General features: G+C 46.8%; 2 protein-coding genes across 5 annotated transcripts in view; one reads left to right on the forward strand and one right to left on the reverse strand.

The window, feature by feature from the left end:
* CTNNBIP1 (catenin beta interacting protein 1) overlaps positions 1-16,057 on the reverse strand; it is a 668,528-nt gene that overhangs the window by 188,883 nt on the left and 463,588 nt on the right. The window lies entirely within an intron of this gene.
* UBE4B (ubiquitination factor E4B) overlaps positions 10,006-16,057 on the forward strand; it is a 148,120-nt gene continuing 142,068 nt past the window's right edge. For 3 of the 4 annotated variants that reach the window (XM_050787989.1, XM_050787997.1, XM_050788013.1), the window contains exon 1: positions 10,006-10,751. In XM_050787989.1, coding sequence (XP_050643946.1) covers positions 10,728-10,751 — 24 coding nt within the window. In that variant the 5' untranslated portion in view covers positions 10,006-10,727. The remainder of the gene's footprint in view (positions 10,752-16,057) is intronic. The other variant, XM_050788006.1, reaches the window with a different exon arrangement.

A 16,057-nucleotide genomic window follows, 5' to 3' on the forward strand; every position in this document is an offset into this window, starting at 1 on the left:
AAGTGATTCTCCTGCCTCAGCCTCCTGAGTAGCTGGGATTACAGGTGCCTGCTACCACATCTGGCTAACTTTTGTATTTTTAGTAGACATGGGGTTTCACCATGTTGGTCCGGCTGGTCTCGAACTCCTGATCTCGTGATCTGCCCACCCCGGCCTCCAAAAGTGCTGGGATTACAGGTGTGAGCCACTGTGCCCTGCCATGTATTAACTATTAAAGAAAAAAGTATTCAATGACATTTGCTAAAGCATGGTAAGGAAGACTGTTTTAAAAAAATTACTTTATTTTCGAAACTGGGTCTCACTCTGTTGCCAGGCTGGAGTGCAGCAGCACAGTCTTGGCTCACTGCAACCTTTCCATCCCAGGCTCAAGCAATCTTCTTACCCCAGCCTCCTGAGTAGCTGGGACTGCAGTTGTGCAACACCACACCCAGCTAATTTTAATATTTGTAGAGACAGGGTTTTGCCATGTTGCCCAGGCTGGTCTTGAAATCCTGGGGTCAAGTGATCCGTCTGCCTTGGCCTCACAGAGTGCTGGGATTACAGGCAAGAGCCTTGGTGCCCTGCCTTTTTTTTTTCTTTTGAGATGGAGTCTCGCTCTGTCACCCAGGCTGGAGTGCAGTGGCTCAATCTCTGCTCACTGCAAGCTCCGCCTCCCGGGTTTACGCCATTCTCCTGGCTCAGCCTCCCAAGTAGCTGGGACTACAGGCGTCCACTACCATGCCCGGCTCGTTTTTTTGTATTTTTATTAGAGATGGGGTTTCACCGTGTTAGCCAGGATGGTCTCGACCTCCTGACCTTGTGATCTGCCTGCCACGACCTCCCAAAGTGCTGGGATTACAGGCATAAACTACAGCGCCCAGCCTTTTTTTTTTTTTTTTTTTTTTAATAGAGACAAAGTTGTTCTCTGGCCTAAGATGGAGTACAGTGGTGTGATCATAGCTCATTACAGCTTTGAACTCCTGAGCACAAAGAATCCTCCTGCCTCAGCCCCCCAAGTAGCTGGGACTACAGGCAAGCACCACCACACCTGGCTAATTAAAAAAAATTTTTTTGTATAGTCAGGGTCTCACTATGTTGCCCAGGCTGGTCTCCAACTCCTGGACTCAAGAGATACTTATGCCTGTAATCCCAGCACTTTGGGAGACTGAGGCGGGCAGATTGTCTGAGATCAGGAGTTGGAGCCTGGCCAACATGGTGAAACCTCATCTCTACTAAAAATACAAAAATTAGCCGGGCATGGAGGTGGGCACCTGTATTCCCATCCACTTGGGAGGCTGAGGCAGAAGAATCGCTTGAACCTGGGAGGTGGAGGTTGCAGTGAGCTGAGACTGGTCCATTGCACTCCAGCCTGGGCAACAGGAGCAAAACTCCATCTCAAGAAAAGAAAAGAAAGGAGAGGGGAGGGGAGATGTACAAATTTAGTGGTTTTTTCTTTTTCTTTTTTTTTTTTTGAGATGGAGTCTCTGTCTGTGTCCCAGGCTGGAGTGAATGGCACGATTTTGGCTCACTGCGATCTCCATCTTCCAGGTTCAAGTGATTCTCCTACCTCAACCTCCCGAGTAGCTGGGATTACAGGTGTGTGCCACCAAGTCCAACTACTTTTTGTGTTTTTAGTAGATACTGGGTTTCGCCACGTTGACCAGGCTGGTCTCAATCTCCTGACTCAGGTGATCTGCCTGCCTCAGCCTCCCAAAGTACTGGAATTACAGACGTGAACCACCGCACCCGGTCTCTTTTCTTTTTGTTTTGGAGAGATGGGGTTTCACTGTGTTAGCCAGGCTGGTCTCAAGCTCCTGACCTTGAGTGATCCTCCCGCCTCAGCCTCCCAAAGTGCTGGGATTATAGGCATGAGCAACTGCACCCAGTTCAAACTTAGTGTTTCTGCTGTTCATAAAGAACCTTTGCAGATTTTGACTCTGCCTGGATCTCTCAAGTTTTGATTCTAAAGAGACTGATCAAAAATCTCCATGGGCTGGGCATGGTGGCTCACACCTGTAATCTCAGCACTTTGGGAGGCCAAGGTGGGTGGATCACCCGAGGTCAGGAGTCCGAGACCAGCCTGGCCAACATAGTGAATGTCCGTTTCTACTAAAAATACAAAAACTTAGCCGGACAAAGTGGCAGATTCCTGTAATCCCAGCTACTCAGGAGGCTGAGGGAGGAGAATTGCTTGAACCTGGGAGGCAGAGGTTGCAGTGAGCAGAGATAGCGCCACTGCATTCCAGCCTGGGCAACAAAAGCGAAACTCCATCTCAAAAAAAAAAAAAAAAAAAAAAAAAAAAAATATATATATATATATATATTTTCTTTTTCTTGAGATGGAGTCTCGCTCTGTCGCCCAGGCTGGAGTGCAGTGGCCGGATCTCAGCTCACTGCAAGCTCCGCCTCCCGGGTTTATGCCATTCTCCTGCCTCAGCCTCCCGAGTAGCTGGGACTACAGGTGCCCGCCACCTCGCCCGGCTAGTTTTTTTGTATTTTTTAGTAGAGACGGGGTTTCACCATGTTAGCCAGGATGATCTTGATCTCCTGACCTCGTGATCCGCCCGTCTCGGCCTCCCAAAGTGCTGGGATTACAGGCTTGAGCCACCGCGCCCGGCCTATATATATATATTTTCATGAAATTATTACTAGATGTTGGCGCTTCAGCACCACCAGCTTGGAAGCTTCATCCTTAGCAAAGAAAGATCTTCAAAGCAGGCACTTCCATGATCCACACACTGGATGCCATTAAAGGGGGGGAAAAAGGGAGAGGAATGGAGGAGAGGAAGAGGAGGAGAAACAGCATTTCAATTCCACTTGTAATATATATTATAAACATATATATACACACACATATATATATATATTTTGAGACAGAAGTCTTACTCTGTTGCCCAGGCTGGAGTGCAGTGGCGTGATCTCGGCTCACTGCAACTTCCACCCCTCCAGGTTTTTTCTTTTTTTGTTTTTTGTTTTTTGAGACAGAGTCTCGCTCTGTCGCCCAGGCTGGAGTGCAGTGGCACGATCTCGGCTCACTGCAAGCTCCGCCTCCTGGGTTTACGCCATTCTCCTGCCTCAGCCTCCTGAGTAGCTGGGACTACAGGCGCCCGCCACCGCTCCCGGCTAATTTTTTGTATTTTTAGTAGAGACGGGGTTTCACCGTGGTCTCGATCTCCTGACCTTGTGATCCGCCCGCCTCGGCCTCCCAAAGTGCTGGGATTACAGGCGTGAGCCACCGCGCCCGGCCCCACCCCTCCAGGTTTAAGCAATTCTCTGCCTCAGCTTCCGGAGTAGCTGGGATTACAGGCACGTGCCACCATGCCCGGCTAATTTTTCTGTATTTTTAGTAGACATGGGGTTTCACCGTGTTAGCCAAGCTGGTCTTGAACTCCTGACCTTGTAATCCACCACCTCGGCCTCCCAAAGTGCTGGGATTACAGGCGTGAGCCACCACGCCCAGCCAATATATATATATTTTTTGAGACAGAGTCTCACTCTGTCACCAGGCTGGAGTGCAGCGGTGTGATCTCCACTCACTGCAACCTCCACCTCCTAGGTTCAAGCAATTCTCCTGCCTCAGCCTCCCGAGTAGCTGGGATTACAAGTGCACACCACCATGGCCAGCTAAGTTTTGCATTTTTAGTAGAGACAAGGTTTCACCATGTTGGTTGGACTGGCCTCCAACTCCTGGCCTCAAGTGATTCACGCACCTCAGCCCACTGAGATGCTGGGATTACAAGCGTGGCCCCTTGTAATAAAAATTTAATTTTTTGGAATATGACTCTTGGAGGTTTTATTTTTCTTTCTTTTTCTTTTTTTACTTTTGGACTCTGTTGGACTTGAGGTGTTTTTCTTTAATGGCTTTATTGAGGTATGTTTTATGTACCATAAAATGCACCTAAGTGTACAGTTTGATAATTTCTAGTAAATGTATATAGGTGTACAATCATTCCCACAATCCAATTTCAGAACAAGTCAATTACTACAAAAAGTTCCCTAGAGGCCATGTGGTGACAGCTATTATTTTATAGGCTTTTCTTTTTCTTTTTTTTTCTATTTCTGTTTGAGACAGAGTCGTTCTCTGTCACCCAGGCTGGAGTGGAGTGGCATAATCTCAACTCACTGCAACCTCTGCCTCCTAGGTTCAAGGGATTCTCCTGCCTCAGCCTCCCAAGTAGCTGGGATTACAGGCACTTGCCACCATGCCTGGCTAATTTTTGCATTTTTAGTAGATAGGGGGTTTCACCATGTTGGCCAGGCTGGTCTCGAACTCCTGACCTCAGGTGATCTGCCCACCTCAGCCTCCCAAACTGCTGCGATTATAGGTATGAGCTGCCACACCCAGCCTTGCCTTTTCATTTGGAGTCTCAGACAGTGAAATTCAGTCAATATATTTAAATGAGTACTTTTTTTTTTTTTTTTGAGATGGAGTCTTGCTCTTGTCACCTAGGCTGAAGTGCAATGGCGTGATCATGGCTCACTGTAACCTACGCCGCCCGGGCTCAAGCGATTCTCCTGTCTCAGCCTCCCGAGTAGCTGGGATTACAGCCATGGGCCACCACGCCTGGCTAATTTTTGTATATTTAGTAGAGACAGGGTTTCACCATGTTGGCCAGGTTGGTCTCAAACTCCTGACCTCGTGATTCGCCTGCCTTGGCCTCCCAAAGTGCTGGAAGTACAGGAATGAGCCTCTGCGCCTGGCCTATAATGAATATGTTTTAATGTTCTCTTTGTTTCAGTTCTCCACAGATAAGAGGTTTGCTTTTGATATTTCCTCAATGTGCTCATAAGGATTTCATTATAACTTCTGGGTGCAATATTTAGGTGAGTTTGCAAAGCAGGTTTTTTTTTTTTTTTTTTTTTTTTGGTGATAGAGTCTTCTTGCTCTGTCACCCAGGCTGAAGTACAGTGGTGCAATCTTGGCTCACTGCAACCTCTGCCTCCAGGGTTCAAGGGATTCTTGTGCCTCAGCCTCCCAAGTAGTTGGAATCTCAGGCACCCGCCACCACACCCAGCTAATTTTTGTATTTTTAGTAGAGATGGGGTTTTATCATGTTGCCCAGGCTGATCTCAACTCCTTTTTTTTTTTTTGAGACAGAGTCTCGCTCTGTTGCCAGGCTGGAGTGCAGTGGCGTGATATTGGCTCACTGCAACCTCCGCCTCCCGGGTTCAAGCGATTCTCTTGCCTCAGCCTGCTGAGTAGCTGGGACAATGGGCACATGCCACCATGCCCAGCTAATTTTTGTATTTTTAGTAGAGACGGGGTTTCACCATGTTGGCCAGGATGGTCTTGATCTCCTGACCTTGTGATCGGTTCGCCTCAGCCTCCCAAAGTACTGGGATTATAGGCGTGAGCCACCACACCTGGCCAAGTTAGTATGTGTTTAAAGATCACACTTTTGCTGGGCGCGGTGGCTCAAGCCTGTAATCCCAGCACTTTGGGAGGCCGAGGCGGTTGGATCACAAGGTCAGGAGATCGAGACCACGGTGAAACCCTGTCTCTACTAAAAATACAAAAAATTAGCCAGGCGCGGTGGCGGGTGCCTGTAGTCCCAGCTACTCGGGAGGCTGAGGCAGGAGAATGGCGGGAACCTGGGAGGTGGAGCTTGCAGTGAGCCGAGATCGCGCCACTGCACTCCAGCCAGGGGGACAGAGCGAGACTCTGCCTCAAAAAAAAAAAAAAAAAAGATCACACTTTTAATCTCAGCACTTTGGGAGGCTGACGTAGGAGGATCACTTGAGGCCAGGAGTTTGAGACCAGCTTGGGCAACATAAGGATTACAGGCATGAGCCACTGTGCCTGGATCCTTCCCTGTCTTAAATCTGTTCAGGCTGCTATCACATAATACTGTAGGCTAGCTACAGAGTTTTTAAAATTAGTATTTTGTTTTTTTGGTTTTGTTTTTGTTTTGTTTTTCGAGACAGAGTTTCACTCTTGTTACCCAGGCTAGAGTGCAATGGCATGATCTCAGCTCACCACAACCTCCACCTCCTGGGTTCAAGCGATTCTCCTACCTCAGCCTCCCGAGTAGCTGGGACTACAGGCATGCACCACCATGCCTGGCTAATTTTGTATTTTTAGTAGAGACAGAGTTTCTCCATGTTGCTCAGGCTGGTCTCGAACTCCCGACCTCAGGTGATCCACCCGCCTCAGCCTCCAAAAGTGCTGGGATTACAGGTGTGAGCTACCATGCCTGGCCAAGTTAGTATGTGTTTAAAGATCACACTTGTAATCCCAGCACTTTGGGAGGCTGACATAGGAGGATCACTTGAGGCCAGGAGTTTGAGACCAGCCTGGGCAACATAGGGAGACGCTGTCTCGACAAAAAATACAAAAGTTACTTGGGTGTGATGGTGCATGCTTATAGTCTCAGCTACTCAGGAGGCTGAGGTGGGAGGATTGCTTGGGCCCAGGAGGTCGGGGCTGCAGTGAGCCAGTGACCATGCCAGTACACTCCAGCCCGGATTCCAGAACAAACTGCTATCTCAAACAAACAAACAAACACATAAATGAAAGACAGTTGGTGTTCCTACCACAGCTGTGTCCAGTGAGAAGAGAGGGTGTGATGTTGCAGATGAGAGGGGATAAATGCTGGACCAAAATCCTGGAGAAGGTGAGAGAGAAAGGAGAGGAAGGAATCCAGAGTCCAGATGAAGGAGATGATCTCTGATGGCAGCCGAGATAACAGCATATCCTTACAGTTGTAGGTGGCTTTGTAGATCTAAGATCAGCAAGATGGCTGGCTGTAGTTTTGTAGATTATCAGGAAGATTATCAGAAAAAAATATCTTGACCTGGTGAGCTCTCTATGCTCTGGCACTTGATTAAAAGCTGTCCTAAAATATTACAAATTCTAGAATTTACCTTCACAAAAACCTTTTCATTAACTAGGAGGCTTTTTTTTTTTTTTTTTTTGGATATGGGGTCTTGCTCTGTCCTCCAGGCTGGAGTGCAGTGGCACTATCTAGGCTAACTGCAACCTCTGCCTCCTGAGTTCATGTGATTCTCCTGCCTCAGCCTCCTGAGTAGCTAGGATTACAGGTGTGTGCCACCACGCCCAGCTAATTTTTGTATTTTTAGTGGAGACAAGGTTTCACCATATTGGCCAGGCTGGTCTCGAACTCCTGACCTCAGGTGATCCACCCACTGAGGCATAACGTTTTTTTTTTTTTTTGAGATGGAGTCTCGCTCTGTCACCCAGGCTGGAGTGCAGTGGCTGGATCTCAGTTCACTGCAAGCTCCACCTCCCAGGTTTATGCCATTCTCCTGCCTCAACCTCCTGAGTAGCTGGGACTACAGGCGCCTGCCACCTCGCCCGGCTAGTTTTTTGTATTTTTCAGTATAGACGGGGTTTCACCTTATTAGCCAGGATGGTCTCGATCTCCTGACCTCGTGATCCGCCCGTCTCGGCCTCCCAAAGTGCTGGGATTACAGGCTTGAGCCACCGCGCCCGGCCTGAGGCATAACTTTTATTTCAGTGTCATGTTTCAGTTTGTTCTGTGGTCTCCTTTTTATTTGTTACCTGGTAAAACACACACACACACACACACACACACACACATATATATAATTTTTTTTTTTTTTTTTTTTTTGCTGGTTTCCAGGTAATTCTAAGAACTAACTAAGGTCCTGATGCTTGGTAGTTACCAAGGGAGGCAGACAGAGTATTTTGCACAGTCCAAAGGAGGTAATGTAATGCTTAAATGAAATAAACTGAACCAAACAATGAAAATATGGGCTACATATTACAAACAACTCTGAGACACTGTTATTTATGATATTATAGGAAAGCTTCTCCTAAGGAAAGTAGTGGAAACTCCATCACTTAGACAAGTTAGAACACAACTGTAAAGGTACTAAAAAGTGTATTAGAGAGATTCATCCTGTAAAAGACCCTGGGGACTGAGTGTGGTGGCTCATGCCTGTAATCCTAACACACTGGGAGGCTGAAGCAGAAGGATCACTTGAGCCCAGGAGTTTGAGACCAGCCTGGGCAACATAGTGAGACCCTATCTCTACAAAAATTAAAAATTAGCCTGGCATGGTGGCATGCGCCTATGATCCTAGCTACTTGGGAGGCTGAGGTGGGAGAATTGCTTGAGCTCCGGAGGTCGAGGCTACAGTCAGCCATGTTTGCACCATTGCACTCAAGGCTGGGGAACAGGGCAAGACTCTGTCTCAAAAAACAAACAAACAAAAAATTACCCTGAGAAGTACATTTTATGGCTAGAGACTTCGTTTCTTTTTTCTCTTTTTTTGACGGAGTCTCGCTCTGTTGCCCAGGCTGGAGTGCAGTGGCAGGATCTCGGCTCACTGCAACTTCTGCCTCCCGGGTTCAAGCAATTCTCTGCCTCAGCCTCCCAAGTAGCTGGGATTACAGGCACCTGTCACCACATCCTTCTAATTTTTGTATTTTGTATTTCACCATCTTGGCCAGGCTGGTCTTAAACTCCTGACCTCTTGATCCACCCGCCTTGGCCTCCCAACGTGCTGGGATTACAGGTGTGAGCCACCGCACCCGGCCGGGGAGTGACTGTTAATGGCTTGGAGGGTTTCTTTTTCGGATGATTAAAACGTTCTGAAATTGGACAGTGAGGATGACTGAGCTGTGAACATAATAAAACCATTGTACACCTTAATTGGGTGAATTGTATAGTATGTAAATTAGATGGCAATAATAAAAAAAGTAAACTTTTAACATCAATGTCACCAGGGGTTCAAGTTCTGGCTTACACAGAATTCCTTTCCTGGAGAGCAGATAATATGCAAAGCCAGCAGTGGTTTATTTTTACTCACAAATTCCTTACGTATCTAGTAGTCAGGTTCCTATTTTAAGCATGTAGCAAAGACGTAACTCTTAATTCTGGAATATAGTCTTTACGGTTTAGTGAGCCATCCAATCCACTTCTCGTCTTTAGTCCGTGGCAAAATCGGGAATTTCATGGTACTGTTACTTTGATCGCTCAACTTAGATTTATATAACATTTTTTATTTTTTGAGACGGAGTCTTGCTCTGTCGCCCAGGCTGTAGTGCAGTGGCAGATCTCGGCTCACTGCAAGCTCCGCCTCCCGGGTTCACGCCATTCTCCTGCCTCAGCCTCCCGAGTAGCTGGGACTACAGGCGCCCGCCACCTCGCCCGGCTAGTTTTTTTGTATTTTTTTAGCAGAGACGGGGGTTTCACCGTGTTAGCCAGGATGGTCTCGATCTCCTGACCTTGTGATCCGCCCGTCTCGGCCTCCCAAAGTGCTGGGATTACAGGCGTAAGCCATCGCACCCGGCCAAATATTTGTATTCTTGTGCACCTGAAGATGGTTTTCACCCACTGACTCCAAACGTCTTCTTTGCATTTGCTGTGCACAATTCAGTGATTTGGGTTTCTCATCCATTTATACTTTCAACTTTTATCAATACTTTTTGAACACACTTAAAAAAAACCCCAGGAAGTATCTCTCTAAAAGGCCAAGGTAAAGTAAAATGAATGGGAGTTCTTGTGTCCGAGTTCTCTTCCAACTGGCCTTTCCTGGAGGAGGTGGAAGAGTGTGTAGCAGATGTTTTAGAAAATGAGCGCTCAATACGGTAGATCGCGCTCCCGCGGACAAGGAGACGTTTTTCGTTTTCTTATCCCTCGCTTAGGCGGCGGGCGCGCAGAATCCAGTGGGAGCGATGAGGTGTTTCTGGGCTCCCAGGTCACAGAAAAGCAGACGAGTGGGAACGACGGAGACGCCGCGGGCCAGCGCCACCTTCTGGCGGATGTTCCCCGGCGTGCGTCCGGGAGCCGTCTCTCCCCCTGCCAGCCTACCTGGCCCAGGCCCGCCGCGCCCGCCGCCCCTGCGCGGTCGCCGTGGCAACGCCCCGCCCTGCCGCCCGCCTCCCTTTGCCCCTCCCCCCGGCCGGCGCGGCTGCGCGGGAGGGGGTGGGACGGGGGCGGGGAGAGGACGCAGGCAAGAAGAACTCCGCGGCGCGGCGCCCGCGACCTATTGGCTGCCACGTCCCGGCGCCAGAAGCCCCGCCTCCCGGACGGGGGTCACGTGATCCCTTTCAAAGATGGCCGCCCTGTTGTTTTGATGAATAATACTTGGTGGGGCGAGGGGGAAAGAGTAGGGGTGGAGGGGTAGGAGGATTTACTCTTCCAGCGAGAGCTACGCGCGTCCCATCCTCCCCCTCCCCCCTACCCGGGCTCCGGCGTGGAGGCGGGGCGTGGCCGGCCTGCTTTGGGAGGGGAGGGGCTTCCCTTACAGTGCTGGGCTCTGCCAGGACGGCTGTGGGGTCGCCTTACCTCGGGGTATCCACTCTGCAGTGGACCAGTTCCCGCCAGAGGCAAAGGGTAGGAAGGAGAGCAGGATCTGCTGTAGGAACGCAGCTACCGCGCCACTATCACGAAGACACAGCAGGCTCGGGGCACGAGACGAGCTGGAGACCGCGCTGCCTAGTCTGGGTAACCTGGGAAGCAGAGGGAAGTAAGTGGCGCCTTAAGATAACCCTGTAGCAGCAGCAGTGGCGGCCAGAGGAGGCTGCTCAGGGAACAAGCGGCTGTAGTAGTCTCTGGGGCGATTGGAGTGACCGAAGCCAAGGCAGTTCAGTGCCTCTTGTGTTCTTATTTTTTAACCTCTGACTATGCAATTCTGAAACCTCCCCCATTCGGGGGACCAGACAGCCTGATAGACACCTTCCACTCTCCTTCCTCCCGCCGTGGTCGCGAGAACAGAAGGATCTCTCCCTAACGCCTTTCACCATTAAGAGGAAAGCGATGGAGGAGCTGAGCGCTGATGAGGTGAGGAGGTTGGGGGACACCTTGAGGGATTAGTTGGCAACTCGTTAGCGCTTTGGACAGGGATGATATTGCGCCAGTGCTGTCTGGCCTTTGGGCTTGGAGAAGGAACGGAGATGATATTTTCCAAGAATAACATGACTCCCCATAGGGTCTCTGGTTTTATTCTCCTTTATTCTTTTGCCTTATTTCTTCATTCTGAACTCCATTTGCTTCTTTCCGAGTGTTCTTTTAGGGTCTGAAAAAGAGGAGAGAGCATCTTGAGGTGTTTATTCTTTTCTTCAGGGTATGCAAAGAAGAACGGCTAGATTTACATCAAGTTAAAGTGTGTTGTGTGTCGTCAGGAATTTAAAGCACGATTTTGGATGGAATGAGAATGTATGGTGGGTGAATATTTTTAAAGAAAGCATTTGAAATTCCAAATATGTGTGGTTATTTAACTGTATAAGCTGATTAAACATATCTTTTTGCTTGAGGGATGGTTTACAGACAGATTCTTTGATATTTAACAAAATATGTATCTTCTCAACAGTTTAGAGAATTCCAGTTGTATTCTAGTGACTTAATATAAGACCACTAATGACTTCTGGCATTCTTCTCTTACATTCTATCTTTTTCTACTTCTTGAATCTTTCAAACTTGTGTTTTGCTGTAGCAGAGACTGAACAGGAAGCAAGTGGTAGCAAATGAATTTGTAAACTCTCTCCTGTTCTCATTTCTTGAAGGAGTTATACGATCTATTTCTTGATGTTTTAAAGATTGTTTAATAAGTTAGATTGTTGTAAAAAAAAAAAAAAAAAGCAGTGGCAATCAGGGTACAAGGAATTTCCTACGCTTCTACTGCCTTTTTCCTTCCTTTTTACAAATTGGGAGCTTCCCTTTCAGGACCCCTGCTGGCCATACCCTCTTCAGCCTACCTCCACATTTCTTCCACTGGTTCATCATATAAACTTCCCTACAGTATTAGGAAAGCAGTCATCCATCAGGTTGATTGTACTACAAGATTTCCATGCTCCAGTTTTGGCTACAGAGTATTTAGTGTGTTTACTTTGGGACTGAAATTCTCCAGGTGTAGGACATGGCAGTGGTGTGTTAAGGGTCAGGTAGGAAAGGAAGCAAATGATTTTGTTGATTGTGATACTTGGATACTTGGTTTGGAAAATCAGGATTGCCCATTCTGCGTTACTGACTTTGTGTTTTTATAAATACATCAGAAATGTAATCTTAAGAGAATATTACACAGTTTCTTTCATTCGGTAGGAAATATCAAGAGATCTCCTAAGAATCACTTTGTTTTATGTGGTTTAAGTTTCTCCACCCTTCCCCGTTTTTCATTAATGTTAATTCTAGTGAGTAATTTCTCTTAAAGCAGAGATGCTGTTTTTTGTTTTTTGTTTGTTTGAGACTCAGTCTTGCTGTCACCCAGGCTGGAGTGCAGTGGCGCCATCTCAGCTCACTGCAAGCTCCGCCTCCCAGGTTTACGCCGTTCTCCTGCCTCAGCCTCCCGAGTAGCTGGGACTGCAGGCGCCCGCCACCACGCCAGGCTAATTTTTTGTATTTTTTTGTATTTTTAGTAGAGACGGGGTTTCACCGTGTTAGCCAGGATGGTCTCGATCTCCTGACCTCGTGATCAGTCTGCCTCGGCCTCCCAAAGTTCTGGGATTACAGGTGTCAGCCACCGCGATGGGCCAGAGATACTGTTTTTTAGTAGTACTTTACTCCCAGAAATTACTTTTTTTTTTGATGATCTGTTTAGAGGCTTTGCACACTTGAGTTTTCACCAAGAAATTTTTTTCAAACCAGTGAGGCGTTACAGACCATGAATATACTATATAATCTAAAATGTGTCTCTTCACTTTGCTCAGTCCTTGAGGAAGGTGTAACTTTTTTTGTGACCATATAAGGAACACATGAAACCTTTGTGGAAGAAATAGAAGAAACTTTTTTTCAAGGTTAGCAGAATATTCAAACAAATGAGAAAAATTAAATTCACTAATACAGGATCAATGTAAAATTATCTTCAACAAATTAGTTGTCCTGAACACAAAAAGCTGATTCAATAACTGCTAATTTTACTCTCAGCAGAACCTGGAACAAATAATAATTCTTTGTTTTTAATTTTAAAAATTTTTATTGTTTTTTGTAGAGACAGGGGTCTTGCCGTGTTGCCCGAGATGGTCTAAACTCCTGACCTCAAGCGATCCTCCCACTTCAGCCTCCCAAAGTGGGAGCCAGACGAATAGTTTTTTGGAAAAAATATCTTTGAAGTTATTTTTTAAAAATTCAATTAAAAATTTTTGAGGTTAGGTAAGCAATTCTCTTGAGACATTTCCAAAGCTTTTGCCTTTGTATTGTTACTCTGTAGTTGGAAACTTGTGTCAGATATGGTAGGTGACATTGATTTGATTACAAAATAATACACTTATATTAATGAAACTTCAAGTTTATATTTCAGGGTTAAAACAGGCAAGGCAGTGATCTTTTAATCTACTTTAGGAAATTAGGTAAGGCAGAGTTTCATATTTTAATAAAATGAAAATGTATGATTACACAGTGAAAAACAAAGGCTGGTATAACCAGACTGTAGCTTTAGGAACTTTTACATTATGTACACTTTTTGGTCCCTCTCAGATCACCTAGAATTCTGTGTGTGTGTGTGTGTGTGTGTGTGAGAGAGAGAGAGAGACAGAGTTTCGCTCTTATTGCCCAGGCTGGAGTGCAATGGTGCGATCTTGGCTCACTGCAACCTCTGCCTCCTGGGTTCAAACGATTTTCCTGCCTCAGTCTCTCTAGTAGCTGGAATTGCAGGCATGCGCCACCATGCCTGGCTAATTTTGTATTTTTAGTAGAGATGGGGTTTCTGTAGTTCACTGCAGAGCCGTGACTAAGTTCATTCTCTTCAGGAACCTACATTCCGAGGCATCATTATTTACATTATATTAATTCTATAACCTACTCATGTGTTGTTTCTCGTATCTCAAGGTGGTGCTGTGTGTAGATGGTGTGTTTGTTTTTGAGACGGGTCTGTCTCTGTTGCCCAGTCTGGAATGCAGTGGCACGATCTTGGCTCACTGCAATCTCTCTTAGGTTCAAGTGATCCTCCCACCTCAGCCTCCCAAGCTGGGACTACAGACTCATGCCACCACACCCGGCTACTTTTTGAATTTTTTTCGAGAGATGGGGTTTCACCATGTTGCCCAGGCTGGTCTCAAACTCCTGGGCTCAAGTGATCCGCCCCCCTCGGCCTCCCAAAGTGCTGAGATTATAGGCATAAGCCACTGTGCCCAGCCAAGTAGGGTTTTTAAACTGTTTTTCAACAGTGGTAATGAGATTGCATTGAAGTGATTTTTCCCTCCTAAGTCTTCTTTGTGACTTAGTTCATCTGCAAGATGGTTGTTGGCTGGGATTCAGTGTGTGGTCAAGATTTTAGGAAGTGTTGACCCGCTGCAGTGGCTCACGCCTGTAATCCCAGCACTTTTGGGAGGCTGAGGCGGCTGGATCACCTGAGGTTGGGAGTTCGAGAACAGCCTGTCCAACATGGAGAAACCCAGTCTCTGCTAAAAATACAAAATTAGCTGGCCGTGGTGGCACATGACTGTAATCCCAGTTACTCAGGAGGCTGAGGCAGGAGAATTGCTTGAATCTGGGAGGTGGAGGTTGTAGTGGGCTGAGATCGCGCCATTGCACTCCAGCCTGGGTAACGAGAGCGAAACTCTGTCTCAAAAAAAAAAAAATAATAATAATAAAGATTTTAGAAAGTATTCCTTCCCAAATGCAGAATATGTGACCTTTGACTTTTTAGCAGTGTTCCGTAAGTAGAAGAAAATTGACATTGAACGACAGCCTTAGGAGCCGGTTCTGTGCCAGGCACTTGATAGCTCTGTCTCATTAGAGAAAACATTATAAACAAGCAGGTACTATTTTCCTAATTTTACAAGTCAGCAAACTGGGATTTAGGTTAAGTAACTTCTCCATAGTGAGCTGGCTTAGAAGTGATGGGGTTGGAATTCAAACCCAGTGCTCTTGACTCGAAAGCCTTTTTATTTTATTGCTCAACAACTGACATAAATTCACCACAGCTTCTGTATCAGTATCCTGCATAACACTGACCCAGTCTGCTTTGATATACATAGGTTTTCTGTAGAAGTGCTGTTTTGCATGAATGCATTCATGATGTGATCAGGACATTTGGTACTGGTCCTCCCACTCCCAATTTTTTTTTTTTTTTTAAATGCCTGTTGGGTTAAAAATTTGGGAGTTGGGGCCAGGCGTGTCGGCTCACGCCTGTAATCCCAACACTTTGAGAGGCCGAGGTGGGCGGATCACGAGGTCAGGAGATCAAGACCATCCTGGCCAACACGGTGAAACCCCGTCTCTACTAAAAATACAAAAATTTGTATTTTTTTTGTATTTTTTTGCTAAAATACAGCTGGGTGTGGTGGTGCGCACCTGTGGTCCCAGCTACTCGGGAGGCTGTGGTAGGAGAATTGCTTAAACTCAGGAGGCGGAGGTTGCAGTGAATCGAGATTGTGCCAGTGCACTCCAGCCTGGGAGGCAGAGCAAGACTCCATCTAAACACACACACACACACACACACACACACACACACACAGAAAAACGAACAAAAAAGAAATTATAATTAAATTGGAGTGGAGGAGATAGATAGGAATCCAACAGTTATAAAATAGTGCCAGTTGTTATTGTGGAGATATGCACAACTCACTTAAGAAACATGAGAAGGGACCTCTGGAGGGGCACGGTCTTAGTGAAGACTTTCAAGAAAAAGTGATACTTATGTTGAGAAGCAGTTGCCCTGGGAACTGGCTGTGAAATGGGGGAGCTCAAGAAACAGCACCAAGTACTGTGACTGGAGAGGTGGGTTTTACCTCGGGTGTGAGGCAGGTACCTGATCTCGGAGGGCTGTCAGAAACGTTTAGGACTTTGAACTTCCTTTTTTGTTGTTGTTCTTTGGGACGGTATCTCGCTCTGTTGCCCAGGCTGGAGTGAAGTGGCATGATCTTGGCTCACTGCAGCCTCTGCTTCCCGAGTTCAAGTGATTCTCCTGCCTCAGCCTCCCAGGTAGCTGGGATTACAGGTGCATGCCACCATGCCCTGCTATTTTTTTTTTTTTTTTTGTATTTTTAGTAAAGATGGGGTTTCACCATGTTGACTAGGCTGGTTTCTTTTTTTTTTTTTTTTTTTGAGACAGAGTCTCGCTCTGTCGCCCAGGCTGGAGTGCTGTGGCCGGATCTCAGCTCACTGCAAGCTCCGCCTCCCGGGTTCCCGCCATTCTCCTGCCTCAGCCTCCC

Source organism: Macaca thibetana, chromosome 1 (genome assembly GCF_024542745.1).
Source record: "Macaca thibetana thibetana isolate TM-01 chromosome 1, ASM2454274v1, whole genome shotgun sequence".
Classification (NCBI taxonomy): domain Eukaryota; kingdom Metazoa; phylum Chordata; class Mammalia; order Primates; family Cercopithecidae; genus Macaca; species Macaca thibetana.